Consider the following 18,518-nt stretch of genomic DNA (forward strand, 5'->3'; position numbering starts at 1 on the left):
CTTGCTGCCACCAACAGACTTCCCTGATCACTCCCCACTAGAAAAGATTAAAGCCTGATTATTGTCGTTCTCCAACACAAGACCCTTGATGATCTCAATATCCTTGGAGAAGAGCCTGCTAACACTCTGGCCTCCCAGTTGCCTGCCCAGCTGTCCTCCCACGATCCAGCCCCCATTCTACTCAGATCCCCTGTAGATGTGCGTTAGATCTTGTTATCGTCAACAGTCTCCATTTCCTGCCTTTCACTCCCAACCACCTCCCACTCTCTGTCTCACACCCTTTAGTAGACAGACCCCATCAACTTTTTTTTTTTTTTTTAATTCAGGGGAAAGCGCGACACCATGATCCAGTGATCTTAACTCACGTCCTTACTCCTCCAGGTGGCGCTCGTGGTAAAGAATCCACCTGAAATGCAGGGGATGTAAGAGACACAGGTTTAATTCTTGGGTAGGGAAGATCTTCTGGAGGAGGAAATAGCAACCCACTCCAGTATTCTAACCTGCATAGACTCTCTGCTCTGTAATTAGTTTGTAGCAATGCTTACTACTACGGCTTGAGCCCTGTTGACTGCTACAGGCTTCTGTCCTAAAAGCACAGAGATTCTGATGAATTCTATGTTGCGTGATCCAGCAAAGAAGAAAAATGAAGTGCTGAACATTGCAAAAATATGTTCTCAAATAAAAAGTTTATTTTATATATGTGTATACCAAATACTTTGGGACTTCCCTGATGGCTCTGTTGGTAAAGAATCTGCCTGCAATTCAGGAGACCCAGGTTTGATCCCTGGGTGAGGAACATCCCCTGGAGAAGGGCACAGCAACCCACGCCAGTATTCTTGCCTGGAGAATCCCATGGACAGAGGAGCCTGGCCGGTTATAGTCCATAGGGTTGCAAAGAATTGGACATGATTGAGTGACTAAGCACATACCAAATAATTTATATATATATGCTAAGCTTTTTAGAATAGTCTTAGATTTACAGAAAGTGTGGTAAAGATAGTATGGCATTTCCATGTACTCTACATGTTTCCCAATGGTTAACATCTCACATTAGCCACAATAATAAACCAATGTTAAATAAAGTCCACACTTTATTCATATTTTCTTGGCCTTTTTGTTTCAGATCTCTTTTTTAGAAGTCAGGGAACTCTGAGTGGTAAGTTAAGGGAGATAGCTTCTTCAAATGTTTCTGTATTTTTCAAATACTTTATAATGAACACATATTCCTTTTTTAGTCAAAGAAAAACATTTTTTTAAAAGGTGGTGTGTGAAACATCTTAAGATTTCCGTGGAAAATCTGATGTACAATGAAATTGAAACCATGTGAAAAGATTGGACTGCTGAAGCCATTATTCAATATGCTGATCCTGTTGAAACAGATGAAAGTGTGATTAAAATTATAGTCTTGATGGGAAGAGCGGTGAGAACCTGAAAGCTAACTCATGTTCTTCCCTCTCCGTAACATCACATGACAAGTAGGAAAGCCAGAGTCTTGAAGTGATTTGAATGATTCTGAAGCAAGAAACCCTTAGGATGCCTTTGCCAGAAAGATTTAGGCAAGCTGCCTAAACCCCCAAAAGACCAATGGATAGAGTGATCCATTTGAAACAAAATTGAGGAGAAAGCATTTCAGTTCTATTTTTACAACTGTCATATCATCACAAGATGAGGGTTTGAGTCCACAAATATGAAAGGAGTCAACGGCATTTGGCAGAAGTGAGAAAATATTTATTATCACAATAGATAAAATTTACTAAATGTAACCACTATGTAAATGGAGAAGAATGGGCTACAGTGGAGTTAAGAAGCAACTTTAAACAAGGTCCTACTGTAGAGCATAGAGAACTTTACCAGTATAATAATGGAAAAGAATATTTAAAAGAATGTATATATATGTATGGAGAAGGCGATGGCACCCCACTCCAGTACTCTTGCCTGGAAAATCCCATGGATGGAGGAGCCTGGTAGGCTGCAGTCCATGGGGTTGTATAACTGGATCACTTTGCTGTAGAGCACAAATTAACACGACATTGTAAATCAACTATGTTGCAATAAAAAAAGGGAATTAAATTTTTTTTTTTAAAAAACCACTTTATTTTTCCTGAGGATAGCTCCTGTAAACGCTCCCTGTCTACTTCTTGTTTGCTGGACAACATTTCTGATTGGCCTTATAATTTTCACAATCTTTTCTCCTCAGTCTTGGATCACTGAATATCACCTAATCACGTTTGGTCATTAAAAATCCTTATTTTAGTAATGAAATGCCAAATCTGGACTGTTAATAAAACACCTGAATATAAGGTTTCTCCCTTCCCCAGTTTAGACTTGCCATAGAAGAGAGGCGTGTGTGCGTGCTAAATCTCTTCAGTCATGTTCAACTCTTTGAAGCAACACTATGGACTATAGCCCACCAGGCTCCTCTGTCCATGGGATTCTCTAGGCAAGAATACTGGAGTGGGTTGATGTAGTGGGAATTTCTAATCACGTACTTTCACAGCCTTGAGAAATTTCATAGAAATCAGATCAGATCTGTCGCTCAGTCCTGTCAGACTCTTTGCGACCCCATGAATTGCAGCACGCCAGGCCTCCCTGTCCATCACCAAATCCCGGAATTCACTGAGACTCACATCCATATCGAGTCAGTGATGCCATCCACCCATCTCATCCTCTGTCATCCCCTTCTCCTCCTGCCCCCAATCCCTCCCAGCATCAGAGTCTTTTCCAATGAGTCAACTCTTTGCATGAGGTGGCCAAAGTACTGGAGTTTCAGCTTTAGCATCATTCCTTCCAAAGAAATTCCAGGGCTGATCTCCTTCAGAATGCATTGGTTGGATCTCCTTGCAGTCCAAGGGACTCTCAAGTCTTCTCCAACACCACAGTTCAAAAGCATCAATTCTTCGGCATTCAGCCTTCTTCACAGTCCAACTCTCACATCCATACATGACCACAGGAAAAACCATAGCCTTGACTAGATGGACCTTTGTTGGCAAAGTAATGTCTCTGCTTTTGAATATGCTATCTAGGTTGGTCATAACTTTCCTTCCAAGGAGTAAGCGTCTTTTAATTTCATGGCTGCAGTCACCATCTGCAGTGATTTTGGAGCCCCCAAAAATAAAGTCTGACACTGTTTCCACTGTTTCCCCATCTATTTCCCATGAAGTGATGGGACGGGATGCCATGATCTTCGTTTTCTGAATGTTGAGCTTTAAGCCAACTTTTTCACTCTCCACTTTCACTTTCATCAAGAGGCTTTTTAGTTCCTCTTCACTTTCTGCCATAAGGGTGGTGTCATCTGCATATCTGAGGTGATTGATATTTTTCCCGGCAATCTTGATTCCAGCTTGTGTTTCTTCCAGTCCAGCATTTCTCATGATGTACTCTGCATATAAGTTAATAAACAGGGTGACAATATACAGCCTTAACGAACTCCTTTTCCTATTTGGAACCAGTCTGTTGTTCCATGTCCAGTTCTAACTGTTGCTTCCTGACCTGCATATAGGTTTCTCAAGAGGCAGGTCAGGTGGTCTGGAATTCCCATCTCTTTCAGAATTTTCCACAGTTTATTGTGATCCACACAGTCAAAGGCTTTGGCATAGTCAATAAAGCAGAAATAGATGTTTTTCTGGAACTCTCTTGCTTTTTCCATGATCCAGCGGATGTTGGCAATTTGATCTCTGGTTCCTCTGCCTTTTCTAAAACCAGCTTGAACATCAGGAAATTCATGGTTCACATATTGCTGAAGCCTGGCTTGGAGAATTTTGAGCATTACTTTACTAGCGTGTGAGATGAGTGCAATTGTGCCGTGGTTTGAGCATTCTTTGGCACTGCCTTTCTTTGGGATTGGAATGAAAACTGACCTTTTCCAGTCCTGTGGCCACTGCTGAGTTTTCCAAATTTGCTGGCATATTGAGTGCAGCACTTTCACAGCATCATCTTTCAGGATTTGGAATAGCTTAACTGGAATTCCATCACCTCCACTAGTTTTGTTCGTAGTGATGCTTTCTAAGGCCCACTTGACTTCACATTCCAGAATGTCTGGCTCTAGGTCAGTGATCACACCATCGTGATTATCTGGGTCCTGAAGATCTTTTTTGTACGGTTCTTCTGTGTATTCTTGCCATCTCTTCTTAATATCTTCTGCTTCTGTTAGGTCCATACCATTTCTGTCCTTTATCGAGCCCATCTTTGCATGAAATGTTCCTTGGGTATCTCTGATTTTCTTGAAGAGATCCCTAGTCTTTTCCATTCTGTTGTTTTCCTCTATTTCTTTGCATTGATCGCTGAAGAAGGCTTTCTTATCTCTTCTTGCTATTCTTTGGAACTCTGCATTCAGATGCTTATATCTTTCCTTTTCTCCTTTCCTTTTTGCTTCTCTTCTTTTCACAGCTATTTGTAAGGCCTCCCCAGACAGACATTTTGCTTTTTTGCATTTCTTTTCCATGGGGATGGTCTTGATCCCTGTCTCCTGTACAATGTCACGAACCTCAGTCCATAGTTCATCAGGCACTCCATCTATCAGATCTAGGCCCTTAAATCTATTTCTCACTTCCACTGTATAATCATAAGGGATTTGATTTAGATCATACCTGAATGGTCTAGTGGTTTTCCCTACTTTCTTCAATTTAAGTCTGAATTTGGCAATAAGGAGTTCATGGTCTGAGCCACAGTCAGCTCCTGGTCTTGTTTTTGCTGACTGTATAGAGCTTTTCCATCTTTGGCTGCAAAGAATATAATCAATCTGATTTCGGTGTTGACCATCTGGTGATGTCCCTGTATAGAGTCTTCTCTTGTGTTGTTGGAAGAGAGTGTTTGTTATGACCAGTGCATTTTCTTGGCAAAACTCTATTAGTCTTTGCCCTGCTTCATTCCGTATTCCAAGGCCAAATTTGCCTGTTACTCCAGGTGTTTCTTGACTTCCTACTTTTGCATTCTAGTCCCCTGTAATGAAAAGGACATCTTTTTTGGGTGTTAGTTCTAAAAGGTCTTGTAGGTCTTCATAGAACCATTCAACTTCAGCTTCTTCAGCATTACTGGTTGTGGCATAGACTTGGATTACTGTGATATTGAATGGTTTGCCTTGGAAACGAACAGAGATCATTCTGTCGTTTTTGAGATTGCATCCAAGTACTGCATTTCGGACTCTTTTGTTGACCATGATGGCCACTCCATTTCTTCTGAGGGATTCCTGCCCACAGTAGTAGATATAATGGTCGTCTGAGTTAAATTCACCCATTCCAGTCCATTTCAGTTTGCTGATTCCTAGAATGTCGACATTCACTCTTGCCATCTCTTGTTTGACCACTTCCAATTTGCCTTGATTCATGGACCTGACATTCCAGGTTCCTATGCAATATTGCTCTTTACAGCATCAGATCTTGCTTCTATCACCAGTCACATCCACAACCGGGTATTGTTTTTGCTTTGGCTCCATCCTTTCATTCTTTCTGGAGTTATTTCTCCACTGATCTCCAGTAGCATACTGGGCACCTACTGAGCTGGGGAGTTCCTCTTTCAGTATCCTATCATTTTGCCTTTTCATAATGTTCATGGGGTTCTCAAGCCAAGAATACTCAAGTGGTTTGCCATTCCCTTCTCCAGTGGGCCACATTCTGTCAAATCTCTCCACCATGACCCTCCCGTCTTGGGTTGCCCCACGGGCATGGCTTAGTTTCATTGAGTTAGACAAGGCTGTGGTCCTAGTGTGATTAGATTGACTAGTTTTCTGTGAGTATGGTTTCAGTGTGTTTGCTTTCTGATGCCCTCTTGTAACACCTACCATCTTACTTGGGTTTCTCTTACCTTGGACGAGGGGTATCTCCTCACCTGGAAAAACAGCATATATCAAGAAACTGTGCTGATGATTATTTTTCATGTTTTTCTTAGAATAATAGCCTTGTTACAACCCTAAGGCCAGACCCAGAAGGAAGCATGACTGGGATCATGAAAGCATGGACCTTGGAACACCGGGTTGGCTTGGCATTAGGTATGAACACTGCCTACGCACTTGCTGATTGTTCCTGAGACTATCTCAGAAGGAAAAGGCCTAGGGCAAAAAACAAGGAGAGCTGGATTATGTCAATGTAGTGTCTTGGGAAGGAGAAGGCAATGGCACCCCACTCCAGTACCCTTGCCTGGAAAATCCCATGGACGGAGGAGCCTGGTGGGCTGCAGTCCGTGGGGTCGCTAAGAGTCAGACACAACTGAGCGACTTCACTTTCACTTTTCACTTTCATGCATTGGAGAAGGAAATGGCAACCCACTCCAGTGTTCTTGCCTGGAGAATCCCAGGGACGGGGAAGCCTGGTGGGCTGCTGTTTATGGGGTTGCACAGAGTCGGAAACGACTGAATCGACTTAGTAGCAGCAGCAGTGTCTTGGGAATGATAGATCAAAGAAAGTTTTGTAGTCTGCAATTAGGAATAAAAGCTGGACTCAGAGTGGACTCTGCATCTCAATTGAATAGAGGCTGCTGGTCCCCTGACCCATTGCAGTAGATTCTGTGTTCTGTTTTCATTCTCTTTGTTTGCTCCTGGACCTTTAGGGCAACAGGTTGCCACATCCTCCTTCGTGGGATCTTCCAGACCCAGGGATTGAACCCATGTCTCTACGTCTCCTGCTTTGGCAGGTGATTTTTTTTTTTTTTTTACCACTAGCACCACCTGTGAAGCCCATGGAAGGGGGACCCTAGTCCATAAACCCACTCCCCCTCCAGGATTCCTCCACTTTCCTGCCATCCTTGAACCCCACCCTCCTCCTACACTCAAATGTTCACTAAAGGAAAGCCTGTTTCTAACAGCTTCTTTCCAGGCTGTCATGTGGACTGCTTTGAAAACGTTTCTAAAAGGACGATTTGTACATTGAATACCTTCAGGATTTTTACCTGGCAGGAAGAGGCAGGGAGGGGGTTTGGGCAGCGTGGGCAGTTGTTTTGTCAGTGTCTGAGAAGGAATGTCTCACTTCTAGACTGGGGTTTGCAAAGCTCTTGTCTGACAACCCCCGAACTGTGGTGGTGTGGTGCTTGGGACAACCTAAGCTGGAGAGCCACCACATCCTGCCCCACCCCGCCCTCTCACCTACCATTGGAGTCCAGCTGCCCCAAGGCTGGCGCCCTGGTTGCACTTGTTCAGTGCCCCTTCCCGTGGTTCATACCTGGAGGGCAGGAGCCGGCCTAAAACCAGTCCCCTGGGCTTGTTATGGAGCAGCTGGTTCACCAACCAGAGGGTGCTGCTGGAGTGAGAGGTTACGGGGTGAGCTGGGGGTGGCAGTGTTGAGGGAGGCTGGAAGGTGAGGTCATGGGGGCAGTTCTTCTCAAAGAGATGTTCCATAGGGGGAGTGCTCAGGGACTTGAGATCCCCGTGTCCCTGAGGCATCATTTCCCAGCCCACACACTTCATGGAGACCTGTCAGTGTCCACCTGCTGATACATAATCTACATTTTCCCTTTGGTTCCATAAACTCATCCAGAAAGCCTGTCAAAATCTCTAGGGAAGAGCCAATCTGTGCTCAGGAGTAGCTCAGAATGTCAAAAAACTCAAAGGCGAGGCTTAACGTATAGACAATGTTCTTAGAACCACAGCAACCTGGATTTTCCCAGTACTGGGAACGCTGGAAACAAATTTAACCATTGAGAGATGAGAGTGCAGTTTTTCGTGCATGGTATCTTAGAAGGTGTCAGGAAGTCTAGTGAGTCTCATCTCATTTTTAATATTGTTGCTCAGGGATTCTTAACCATGTTTTGCGTTACAGTCCTTTTTGGCAGACAGGTAAGACCTACGATTCTTTTCTCACAATATGTTTAGATTGATAAAATAAATATGATTACAAAAGACACCAAATACTTTGCCAACAAATGTACATATAGTCAAAGCTGTGGTTTTTCCAGTAGTTATGTATGGATGTGAGAGTTGGACTATAAAGAAAGCTGAGAGCCAAAGAATTGATGCTTTTGAACTGTGGTGTTGGAGAAGACTCTTGCGAGACCCTTGGACTGCAAGGAGATCAAACCAGTCAATCCTGAAGGAAATCAACCCTGAATATTCATCAGAAGGACTGATGCTGAAGCAGAAGCTCCAATACTTTGGCCACCTGATGCCAAGACCCGACTCATTATAAAAGACCCTGATGCTGGGAAAGACTGAAGGCAGAGAAGGGGACGACAGAGGATGAGATGGTTGGATGGCATCACCGATTGGATGGACATGCGTTTGAGTAAGCTCTGGGAGATGGTGAAGGACAGGGAAGCCCGGCGTGCTACAGTCCATGGGGTTGCAAAAGAGTCAGACACAACTGAGTGACTGAACAACAACAACAAAAGACACCATAATATTAAAATGCACTCATTAAAATATAAGTAAAAGAACATCACAACAACAATAACAACAAAAGAAAGCCTGTCAAATCCTTGCTGATTTTTCAGATGGTTCATTATGATGAAAGCCCTGGCTCCCATACTGGGGCCATAGATCCCTATGAAACCACAGATTCCAGTTCCCCTGTTGCTCTCACAAACAGTCCTACTAAAAGGCCACCTGCTCTCCTGTGCAGGTCCTCAAAAGATTGTTTGACACTGAAAAAGGACATTAACATTTGAAATCACTTATCTGGACACACTGGGACAAAACCGAAGATTGAGAATGGTGTTTCATTGGCATCAGCTATGGAGATATTTTTAAAATCTCCAGCAAGAGTCCAGTTTTGATTTTTTTTAATGAACTAAGGATGATGATTCTGATGTACCAAGTTTGGGCATTATTGAAAAGCATCTCCTAATGAATCAATCTGACAACTTATGGAAAAAGCCAACATCCAGTCCCACATCAGGTGTGGATGCCTGGGACCATGAGAGGGCACCCAAAGTGTGTGATAGAGTCTTAAATTGTGCTTTTTCTTCCTTGAAGGCTTGCCAAGACCACTCACTACTCTAAACCAGGTGAGGGAAACTGGTGTGGAATAATGATGGAGTGAACTTACAGTAGGGGAGAGACAGGCTAAACATGCTTTAACAAGTACTTTCTAGTACCTCCTGTGCCCCAGGACTGTAGACTAAGAAGTTAATAGAGTTAATAGAAGTTAACAGAAGATGAATCATGAACTCTTCTTGAGGTCACACAGAAAGCTACACAAGAGAGGACCTCTTAGACCGCCTCCTAAAAGACAAAAAGAATTCATCTGTCGGACTCAGCTGGACAAGAGGTGGAGAGGAATATCCAGGGGGAGAGAGAACAGCACTCTGGAAACAAAGTGGAGATGAGACCGAGTATGGCCCAATGTTCCAGGAACTGAACTTGCCAGCCTGGGATGGGGGCAGGGGAGAGTGGTGCACAGTAGGATGGCAAGATGTTTGGCAGGGGCCAGGTCGTGTGTTAAGTTCTATTCGGGAATTTGTTCTGTGGAAACGGAAGGCTGCTGAGAAGTTTAATCCAAGTGACATGATTCCCAATCTCCTGGGGAAACAGTGGGGCGCCAGCAGAGGCAGGGGAGGGTAATTGGGGGCTTTTGATATAGTCCTGCTGGGGAGATTTTGAAGCCTTTAAGCAGATTAGGGGTGATGAAAGTGGCTATCGTCAGGCAGTGGGCTGACTGGGTGACATCAGGGAGGGGCAGAGGAGGGGGTGTGTATCTTCCCAATTCCTGTCGTCGTGGAGGGAGACAGGAGGCAGGTCCCCTGCCAGCGTCAGTACACCAGGGTCACATCAGGTGTGATCACACCAGAGAATCACACCAGGTCGGAGGCTGAGGATTCCAGCGCTGAGCTTTAAACCCTGGAAACAATCAACCAATTTGAGGGAGGCGAAATGCGAGAAAAATTAGGAGAATCAGACTCACAGAAGCCCAGGGAAGGGAATATTCTAGGAGGCAGTGGTCAAGGAAACTGAGTGGAAAAGCTGTCAATCACGGTTGGCCGCAGGCAGGTCAGAGGTCCCTTGTGCGGAGGCCGGGGTGAGGCTGGGCTGCGGTATTGCTGGGGGGGCGGAGGGTGTGGAAATAAGAAAGCGGGCAGGCGGTGGCTCTGGGCGCCAGGATTACAGACCCCGCAGGGGCTCTGGGTTCGGGAGGGATTTCAGCCGGCCTCCACCGGCAATGTGTTTTGAAGTTAAAGATTGCGGTTTATTTCCCTGCATAAGCTTTGATGATAATGGTGAGCAGGGATAATAAACTCTCCAGAATATGAAGAGTGACAGTGACGATGAGTTATATACTGTCTGGGGCGCTTGCCAAAATACATCTATTTGGAGGTTGGAGAGAATGTGCAGAGGGCGGTTTGCCCCTCCGGCGCCCGCAGCCCGGCCTCCTTCAGGCACCCTGGTCAGCCGGAAGGGGGCGTGGCCAGCCGTCTCCCCGCCCCGCAGCCTAGCGTCACGTGATCTGTCAGTTCTGGGCGATAGCTTGAAAATGGCCGCCGGGTGTGGTGAGGGGAAGGCGTCGAAAGCCGCCGTCACCCCCTTTGTAGTCTTCTGACAGCACCTGCGGCAAAGCGGCTCCTTTCCGCCTCAGGGGTGGGCGCCGTTCTGGGGCCAGGTTGTGAGACGGTCAGTGTGGTGGTCCGCGGGGAGGGGCGGTGTGTGTGTGTCTGTGTGTGTATGGTGAGGGGGGCGAGGCCGGTAGGAAAGAAGCCCTGGTTTGTAGGGGGAAGTCGCCGAGCGGGGAGAGACGGCGAAGGTCGGGCGGGGCGGGAGCGAAGGCCAGCTGAGAAAGGGTGAGGCCCCGTGTGGGGAAGGGAGCGTGGGCGGGTGAGGAGGGGGCGACGCAGGGCGCGAGGCTGGGTCGGGGAAGGTAGGGGGCGGGTGGGGGCGCGGGGCCTGGTTCTTGGGGCGGATCCGCGCCTGCCGGGGGCGCTGGGACGGCCTCGGACTTGCTGTCCCAGGTGGTCAGCCTCTCCTGGGGCTGCGATGGAGGATGTGTGTGACACAGGTGGGGTTTGTTTTTTTTTTGGTTCGTTTGTTTTTCACGGGGCAGCCGGAGGCACACCCACCACCACCTCGAGAACCTGCCACCTTGGGCGGTCGCGCTAAGGCAGGCTTCCCAGGTTCCTTTCCCTGGGCTTTCCAAGGGCGTGGTGGTTGGGTTTTCTCGTTTTTTGTTTTCTCACCGGGCTCCATTATTCCATTGTCCACTGCAGGCCGTTATTTCAGCTAAGTATCAGCGAGCCATTGATTACGATGCTTCCATGATTTCTTTATAACGAAGCGACTTCTTTGTCAGCCATTGACGGTCGGTTAGTTTTCTTTCAGATTGTTTTGACATATAGAAAGGTTTAAACCTATTATTGTTTAAACCTCTTTTATTAATAACTATGGAGCCGTCTTTGGTAGCCGCTAGGGACACCGGTTAAAAATGTGGCTTTCTTAGCCTTACCCTCAGAATTCCCATTCAGCAGACCTGGGGTGTGGCTCAGGATTCCTACCCCCCATCTCCACCTTCCGACGGGTAATTCTAATGCCTTTTGACAGTGCCTCAACTTGGAAGACACTGAGGGTGAGACGTCTGAATTTTTTTTTAAGCGCCTGAGGAGAGCTGATGCAGAGCCAAGGTTGAGAAATGCGGAGGCAAGGTTGTGTTCTTTGTTCTCTAGCTTTACCAGCATGGAAACCTTCATCAGAATCATTTTGCGGTGCCTGTTAAAATGTCAGTTCTGGGCCCCAGATCTACTGGGGGAAAAGCCCAAGGAATCTGTATTTTGGCAGGCTTCCCCAGCAACTTTGCATACAAGTTTGAGAACCTTTGTTTTACACTCTGAGTGATTTCCAGATTTGTTTTTCCTAATCCGACTGCAAGGAGATCCAACTAGTCCATTCTAAAGGAGATCAGTCCTGGGTGTTCTTTGGAAGGACTGATGCTAAAGCTGAAACTCCAATACTTTGGTCACCTCATGCGAAGAGTTGACTCATTGGAAAAGACTCTGATGCTGGGAGGGATTGGGGGCAGGAGGAGAAGGGGACGACAGAGGATGAGATGGCTGGATGGCATCACCGACTCGATGGACGTTAGTTTGAGTGAACTCTGGGAGTTGGTGATGGACAGGGAGGCCTGGCGTGCTGCAGTTCATGGGGTCGCAAAGAGTCGGACACGACTGAGTGACTGAACTGAACTGAATCCTAGGTGGATTCTCCAACTGAGGTTTTTTGGAGCACCTCACATTCAGCCTGGTCTTGTTCACCTAGCAAGGGTGGTGAGGAAGGAGGGGGCAGTAACCAAGCAGAGCAAAGTCCTGAAACTTTCTCCTGACTTTGCTTTTTGTTAATGGGACCACCATCTTCCCATCACCGGTGTTTGGTATCTAGTCATCTTTGACCTGGTCTTTCATTTCCAATCACATAATTTTTAAAATTTCTACATCCAGAATCTTTGTTCTAGATATGGTCGAAGGGTCCAGTATGGGGGATTTTATCCTGTTCAAGTTCCTGTCTCTCATTTCTTCTCCATCCCTACCGCCTGTCCCCTCTCCCTTAGGCTGTTTTGGTGGTTCCCTGACTGTCTGTCTCTAGGGTTCTGATTCCAGGCAGCACACGCTACTGGGGGAAGCTTTACCTGGGATCATGTGAGTGTCCATCCCCTTCTTCCCTGCTTTTGCTCAAGTTCTTTGTCAGTTTCTCTGTTACTGTGTTAGTCAGGGCTGTTTAGAAGGCAGGGAACAGAGATTTACTCTTTTACCTCAGGGAAAAGGTAATTTATAGGACTGACTGAGAATCAGCCAGAAATTGGGATCTAAAGCAGCTCCCACCTTCTGTAGCTCTCTCAGCGGCCTCATTTGTTTTCTCTGGAGAAGTCATTTTCTCGGTTCATATCTGTTGAGTCCTCTCTCTGCTGCCTGGCTGCCTCAAAACTGTGACATTTTGTTCTTGGCCTGTAATGACTGGGTATCTGGTTTCTAATTTCCAGGTTTAGAGAGAGGAATCTGATTGGCTAAGCTTATCTTTTTGAACAGTCACATGTCCTCATATGCTCATACCTGGATATGGCTGATGGTAGTAGAGAAAGGAGGGAGAGAGCAGGCCCTAAACTGGTCTGGGAGGAGGGTGGGTGGTCAGGGAAACCTCCCTGGGGGAAGGGACTTTGAAATTGAGACCTCTAGGCTGTCTCTGGGCAGAGGCGGTGGGAGTGGGGGTGGTGGGATGAGTTGGGCAAATGAATTTGTCCGGAGGAGGGGAAGATCCTGGTCTTCTAAAGGTGAAGGGGAGAATCGTTTGAAGCTTACAGTTAATTTCTGAGTGACAAGAGCAGAGGATGCTCTCATGGAGAATGGGTGGGTGGGTGTGTGTGTGTGTGTGTGTGTGTGTGTGTGCGCACGTGCGTTCGTGTTCTCATGTGGAGAATGGGGGTGTGTGTGTCTGTTTTGAGATAGGTGAGAATAGTGTGTATTTGAGATAGGTGAGAATAGAACCTGTTTAAAGGATTCATTTAAGAAGGAAAGCAGAGATGAAAGAAACCTCTGAGGGAGGGATGGGGCCCTTCCAAAAACATCATCTGATTTATGGGCACACTTGCGATCAAACTCTTGATTTGTTAGAAGTCTGGCTGATGGGAGTCATTTATAACTGTCAGCTGTGGCAGATGGTTTTGTCCTGTTCAGTTAATAAAATGTGATGTGACTTGATCAAATTCAGTTCAGACAACATTTATCAGTTCTTTTCATATGCACGTGGCCTTCCCTGGTGGCTCAGACGGTAAAGCATCTGTCTACAATGCGGGAGACCCGGGTTCAATCCCTGGGTTGGGAAGATCCCCTGGAGAAGGAAATGGCAATCCACTCCAGTACTATTGCCTGGAAAATCCCATGGACAGAGGAGCCTGGTAGGCTACAGTCCATGGGGTCGCAGAGTCCGACACGACTAAGCAACTTCACTTTCACTTCCATATGCATAAGAAACTGTTTTAGGTACTTCTGAATTTGTGAAGGTGAAACTTGTGAAGTTGCTCCTATTAAGAAATTTAACAGTAAAGAAGCGACGGGTGGATGAATGCAGAGATTACCAGATTTCAGGCATGTAATGTTCAACGATCAGTAAGGTCTGCCCTAGTATCCGCCACCCCCCCCGCCCCGCCCATACACAAAGCAGAGCAGCATCTAATGCAGCGCTCCCCAACCTTTTTGGCACCAGGGACCAGTTTCACGGAAGACAGATTTTCCACGGATCCGGGGGTGGGGGACGGTTTCAGGATGATTCTCATAGGGAGCCCACAACCTAGATCCCTCGTGAGCACGGTTCATAGTAGGGTTCATGCTTCTGTGAGAATCTGATGCCCCTCCTGATCTGACGGAGGTGGAGCTCAAGTGGTAATACCAGTGCTGGGGAGTGGCCTCAAGTACAGATGAAGCTTCCTTCGCTCACCTCCTGCTGTGTGGCCTGGTTCCCAACAGGCCCCAGTATGGGGGTGAGGGACCCCTGACCTAATGAACCCTCACGTACCCATCCCCCAAGTCCAGCCAACAGTTATCAATATTTTACCAATTTTATTTTGGCTGTTCGTTCCCCCAGTACCCCTTTTCTCCTCCAGTAATTTAAAGTGCGCCGAGACTCTGTAGGGCAGGAATAGTGTATTGTTCAACTTACCAGTGATAACCTGAAGCATAATGCATTGCAGATTATAGCCTTTCAGTAGACTACTGTTAGATCGGACTGTTACTCAATTACAGCAGTGTAGAATTGCATGCATTTTCTCAGTTATATAACAAAGATCATCTTTCCTTACTAGATTTGTTTAAAGAGTATCTTTCTGGTAGCTTAAGGCGTGCAGCTTCAATTTCTAAGTTGGTTTTATAAAAAATTTTATTACCATTTTCTGCTTAATCTTAGTCTCAAGGAATCTGTGTCTGAAGTCTTAATCTTAGTCACTATCAATGATTGATGACTGTTAAGTTTTATGTGTCTTAAAGTGATATACATACAGTCCACATAATGGATTGGGGAGAGAGGTAACAAGATTTGAAAATCTAAGATTTTCAGTTTTTTAAATAATGGTTCAATGTCTGTTACTTTTCTTTACTTATTCTAGTCTTGTGGGATTTTGTGTTGAGAAAAATATTTGATCCAAATAAGGACTTTGTCAGACATATGTCAGTGTGTGTGTTTACAAAGTAATTGTAAACTTACAGTCAACTTGTAAGAATAGTACAAAGAACTCTCTTCTATGCCTTAACCAGATTCACCAGGTGTAAAATTAAAAGTTAGGGTGCACATGGTCTCTGTAATTATATTCATATTAATTTCATGTGGGAGAGACCCACGTGTGCAGGTCTGGTGGAGGAGGAATTTAGACAGAAAAGCTAGCCAGAGGCCTGGACGTGGCACAGTGCTTGGCGTGTTCAAGCAGTGACGAGGTGAGGGAGAGGGGTAGGAGATGAGGTCAGCAATGTTAACACCCTGTCACTTACAGTCATCTATGCCAAGGTCAAACATTCGATTTTTACCTTGAGGGCTCTAGGAAGCCACTGGAGGACTTTGAGCAAGGAAGGATGGAATCTGACTCAGGACTGCTTAAGGTGTGGTTCTTTAGTCAGCAACCACAGTGGTAGCATCACCTGGAAGCTTGTTAAAGGTGCTGGGGCTGCATCCGCACCTACTTGTCAGAATCTCCAAGGGAAGGGCCTAGGCATCTGTTCACAAGCTCTCCAGGTGATTCTCATGAATATGATAATTTAAGAAGCTCTGGCCCAGCCTACATTTTCAAAAGATATCTATGGTTGCCTTGTGGAGGACAGACCATCAGGAAGGCAAAAAAAGAGGTAGGGAGAGCAGTTGGGATCTAGGTGAGAGGTCACAGTGACTGGGCCAGGGTGGTTGTGATGGAGGTGGTGAGTAGGAATCAGATGTGAAATATATTTTATAAGTAGAACCAAAAGGTTTGCTGGTAGATTGAATGTAGAGTGTAAGAGGAGGTGATGAGTCATTCATAATTCCAAGGTTTTGGCCTTAGAAGGATGGAACTGGAGTGGCTATTTACTGATTGGGATTATATAACAGGGGGAACAGTGTAGTGCTTTCTCTTGTTTGTGGGTGATGAGGGGTGAGTTTGGGGTTGGATCTGGAGTTTGGGGGTGTGGATGAGTTAAGGCAGGGAAGCCTGGTGTGCTGCAGTTCATGGGGTTTCAGAGTTGGACACAGCTTAGTGACTGAACAACAATAATGAGTTAAGAGTGAGATGAGTTTGAGTCTTGGGAAGAGGGGGTTGCACATTTTGACAGCTGAGCTTTGGGGCCTTGTTTTCACTCCTGCCAGTGGAGGTGTATTTGTACAAGCCTAAAGTTAGGAAAGATATAGTTAGTAGTATTTTTTTTTCCTCAATCCCAAATTACATGTATTTTGTCTAATCTGCTTTAACAGGTATTGGAATAAAGAAAACTATAGCTTTCTGTGAAAATGTCAGTTCTAATATCACAGAGTGTAATAAATTATGTAGAAGAAGAAAACATTCCTGCTTTGAAAGCTCTTCTTGAAAAATGCAAAGATGTTGATGAGAGAAATGAGGTAAGACCAAGATTCTAAAGTTTAGTTCTTCTTACAAATGTTTGTGGACTACCTACTAAGTAAGTGCAAGGCACTGTGCTAAAAGGATAAAGGTAAGTAAGAAATACATAGTTCTCACCCTCAGTAACATTGACATAACTTCTCACAGTTAAAAGTACTTTGAATTCTGTACCTTTGAAATACACCTGAACTTCTATAAATGACTGAACATTGAATTAATGATTTAGATTTATGATTGAGAATTGTGGTTGACTTTTTTTTCCAGATAGAATAATCACTATTCAGAAATGATTCAAGAATTATTACCAAAATCAAAAGTATGTCTAGAAAACTTTAGAAGGGCTTCTAATCGCAATCTTTTTATGAAAGATGAACCAGAAAAAATATATTAACCAGACACTATTAGGGCTTTTTGAAATATTTTCTTTATTGGAGCCTCAGCTGTCTTCCTTAGTTGTTTTTCTGGTTCATCTGTCATAAAAAGATTGCGATTAGAATTTTTATGACAGATGAACCAGAAAAAATAGATTAACCAGACACTATTAGGGCTTTTTGAAATATTTTCTTTATTGGAGCCTCAGCTGTCTTCCTTAGTTGTTTATCATACACACCTTGGGGTTTTAAAGACCTGCATCTTTAAGAGACGGCTAAATAGGTTGTGTGTTTTGTTTACTAAGATTGGGGAGTAAATATTTACTGTTTTCATTAACTTGTATTGTATATTTGTGTTCAACAATCCTAGCAGATAAAATGGTAATTTTACCATGAACAGCTGAGCTGCAACATTTTAGGGACTAATAAACTTTTTGTATGAATTTTTTAAGTGGCAAAGTATGTACATTTTATAAAACTTAAGGAAAATAATTCTTTTTATTAGAACTATAGTTTCAAGACAGTGTAATTTTTTTTTGCCTGTGAATAAGATGAATAAGGACTGATTTTATTTTTATAAAAATGTATATGTATGTATATGTGTGCACTTATGTGTGTGTAGACCTGCAGGATTTTCTTTATGATTTTTTTTTTACAGTGGGGAAAAAGTAAAATTTACTGTCTTAACCATAGTGTACTGTTCAGTAGTGTTCAGTAGTATTAAGTAATTCACATTGTTGTGAAATATCTCCAGAATTTTTTCAAATCTAAAACTCTATAGCCATTATACAATTGCCTGTTCCCCTCACCCCAGCCCCAGTAACTACTGTTATACTTTCTATCTCTGTGAATTTGACTACTCTAGGCACTGCATATAAGTGGAACTGTGCAGTGTTTATCTTTTTGTGATTGAGCTTCCCTCATAGCTCAGTTGGTAAAGAATCCGCTTGCAGTGCAGGAGACCCCGGTTCAATTCCTGGGTTGGGAAGATCTGCTGGAGAAGAGATAGGCTACACACTTCAGTATTCTTGGGCTTCCCTTGTGGCTCAGCTGGTAAAGAATCCGTCTGCAAAGTGGGAGACCTAGGTTCGATCCCTGGGATGGTAAGATCCCCTGGAGAAGGGAAAGGCTATCCACTCCAGTATTCTGGCCTGAGAAGTCCATGGACTGTATAGTCCGTGGGGTCGCAAAAGAATTGGACATGACTGAGTGACTTTAACTTATTTCATTTAGTATAACATCCTAAATGACATGTTGATTCATCCATGTTGGAGTGTGTGACATGATTTCCTTCCATATTAAAGCTGAATACTATTCCATTATATGTAGAAGGGCTTCTCTGATAGCTCAGTTTGTAAAGAATCTGCCTGCAATGAGGAAGACCTGGGTTTAATCCCTGGGTTGGGAATATCCTCTGGAGAAGGAAAGGGCTACCCACTCCTATAGTCTGGTCTAGAGAAGTCCATGAACTGTTTAGGCTATGGGGTTGCAAAGAGTTGGACACGACTGAGCGACTTTGACTTTCATATGCAGGTACCATGTTGTATTTATACATATATCCAATGATAGACATTCAGGTTGTTTGCTTTTCTTGGCTGTTGTGGATAGTGCTGCATGAACATGAGTATGCAAATATTATAAATGTTTTCAAAGCTACTGAATCAACAGTTATTACATTATT

The 18,518-nt window shown here is 44.6% G+C and overlaps 1 protein-coding gene across 20 annotated transcripts in view; it reads left to right on the plus strand.

Moving 5' to 3' along the window:
• The first annotated feature begins 10,349 nt into the window (after positions 1–10,349).
• KIDINS220 (kinase D interacting substrate 220) overlaps positions 10,350–18,518 on the plus strand; it is a 96,064-nt gene continuing 87,895 nt past the window's right edge. For 8 of the 20 annotated variants that reach the window (XM_027556123.1, XM_027556133.1, XM_027556126.1 and 5 more), the window contains exons 1-2: positions 10,365–10,528; positions 16,322–16,465. In XM_027556123.1, coding sequence (XP_027411924.1) covers positions 16,358–16,465 — 108 coding nt within the window. In that variant the 5' untranslated portion in view covers positions 10,365–10,528; positions 16,322–16,357. Of the gene's footprint in view, positions 10,529–10,748; positions 10,911–11,118; positions 11,215–12,449; positions 12,538–16,321; positions 16,466–18,518 lie in introns of those variants that run through there. The other 12 variants (XM_027556137.1, XM_027556138.1, XM_027556143.1 and 9 more) reach the window with 6 other exon arrangements.

The sequence above is a fragment of the Bos indicus x Bos taurus genome, chromosome 11, assembly GCF_003369695.1.
Source record: "Bos indicus x Bos taurus breed Angus x Brahman F1 hybrid chromosome 11, Bos_hybrid_MaternalHap_v2.0, whole genome shotgun sequence".
NCBI classification, from domain to species: domain Eukaryota; kingdom Metazoa; phylum Chordata; class Mammalia; order Artiodactyla; family Bovidae; genus Bos; species Bos indicus x Bos taurus.